This window comes from Gekko japonicus, unplaced genomic scaffold (assembly GCF_001447785.1).
Source record: "Gekko japonicus isolate JY-2015 unplaced genomic scaffold, Gekko_japonicus_V1.1 scaffold3233, whole genome shotgun sequence".
NCBI lineage: Eukaryota > Metazoa > Chordata > Lepidosauria > Squamata > Gekkonidae > Gekko > Gekko japonicus.
In genome coordinates, this window is record NW_015173235.1 from 51,666 (window position 1) to 52,530 (window position 865).

The window sequence follows — 865 nt, forward strand, 5'->3', positions numbered from 1 at the left end:
GAGCCAGAAACGAGCGTCTCAATGATCGATCTGCACTTGCTTCCCAAGTGAGTCTCCTCCGCCCCCTTCGAACAAGTTATGCAAGAGCCAAAGACTCACGAGGTTACTTATTGAGCAAGCTTGGGAGAAGTCAATAAGCTTGCGAGCCCAGCTGGAAGTGCCTCACTGGGCTGGAACGGGCAAGTTCAGTGCGAACTGTCACTGGGCTAGCCGGGAAGTTTATCCACGAGACAAGTTTCCCGGAACCGCCGTGAATGCATTGGAACTGCGGCGCGAGAGGAGGAGGCGGGGCAAAGCGGCGGATCGCGTGCGGGCTTGGCCAATCACCGTCGCCGCCAAAGGACGGGCGTCGCCGGTGCCCTATCAGGGAGCGCCGGGTGATGTGGCGGGGCAAAGGAGAGGGGCGAGGCGAGCGCGGAGGCTGTGGCCGGGAGCGGGCGGGCGCTCAAGGTGAACCAGGGATGTGGCTCGGGAGCCAGGCAGGAGCGGGAATAGCGGCGGCGGCCGTCGTAGGGACAGGCGCCGTCGCCTTCCTGCTGCTGCTGCTGCTGTCGCTGGTGGCGAAGCAGCTGCTGAGGCAGAGGCGGCCGCTTGGCTTCCCTCCTGGCCCGGCGCGGCTGCCGCTCATCGGCAACATCCATTCGTTGGCGTCGGAGCAGCCCCACGTTTACATGAAGAGACAGAGCGAGCGCCACGGACAGGTATCGCCGCGCCGTCTGGGAGGGACTGGGGAGGGGGCGCTGCAAGGAGGGCGCGGAAAAGGCTGGCGGCTTTCCCAGAACGGGCGGCCCCCCCAGTCTCTGCGGGGTCCCGAGCAGCGTTCCCTCTAAGCTGAGTTAGTGTGAGCCGGCTCACAGTTTTTTAG

General features: G+C 64.6%; 1 protein-coding gene across 1 annotated transcript in view; it reads left to right on the forward strand.

The window, feature by feature from the left end:
- Positions 1–461: 461 nt before the first annotated feature.
- Positions 462–865, forward strand: part of LOC107120114 (vitamin D 25-hydroxylase) — a 23,217-nt gene continuing 22,813 nt past the window's right edge. The window contains exon 1 of the mRNA XM_015422757.1: positions 462–701. Within this exon, the coding sequence (XP_015278243.1) occupies positions 462–701 (240 nt within the window). The remainder of the gene's footprint in view (positions 702–865) is intronic.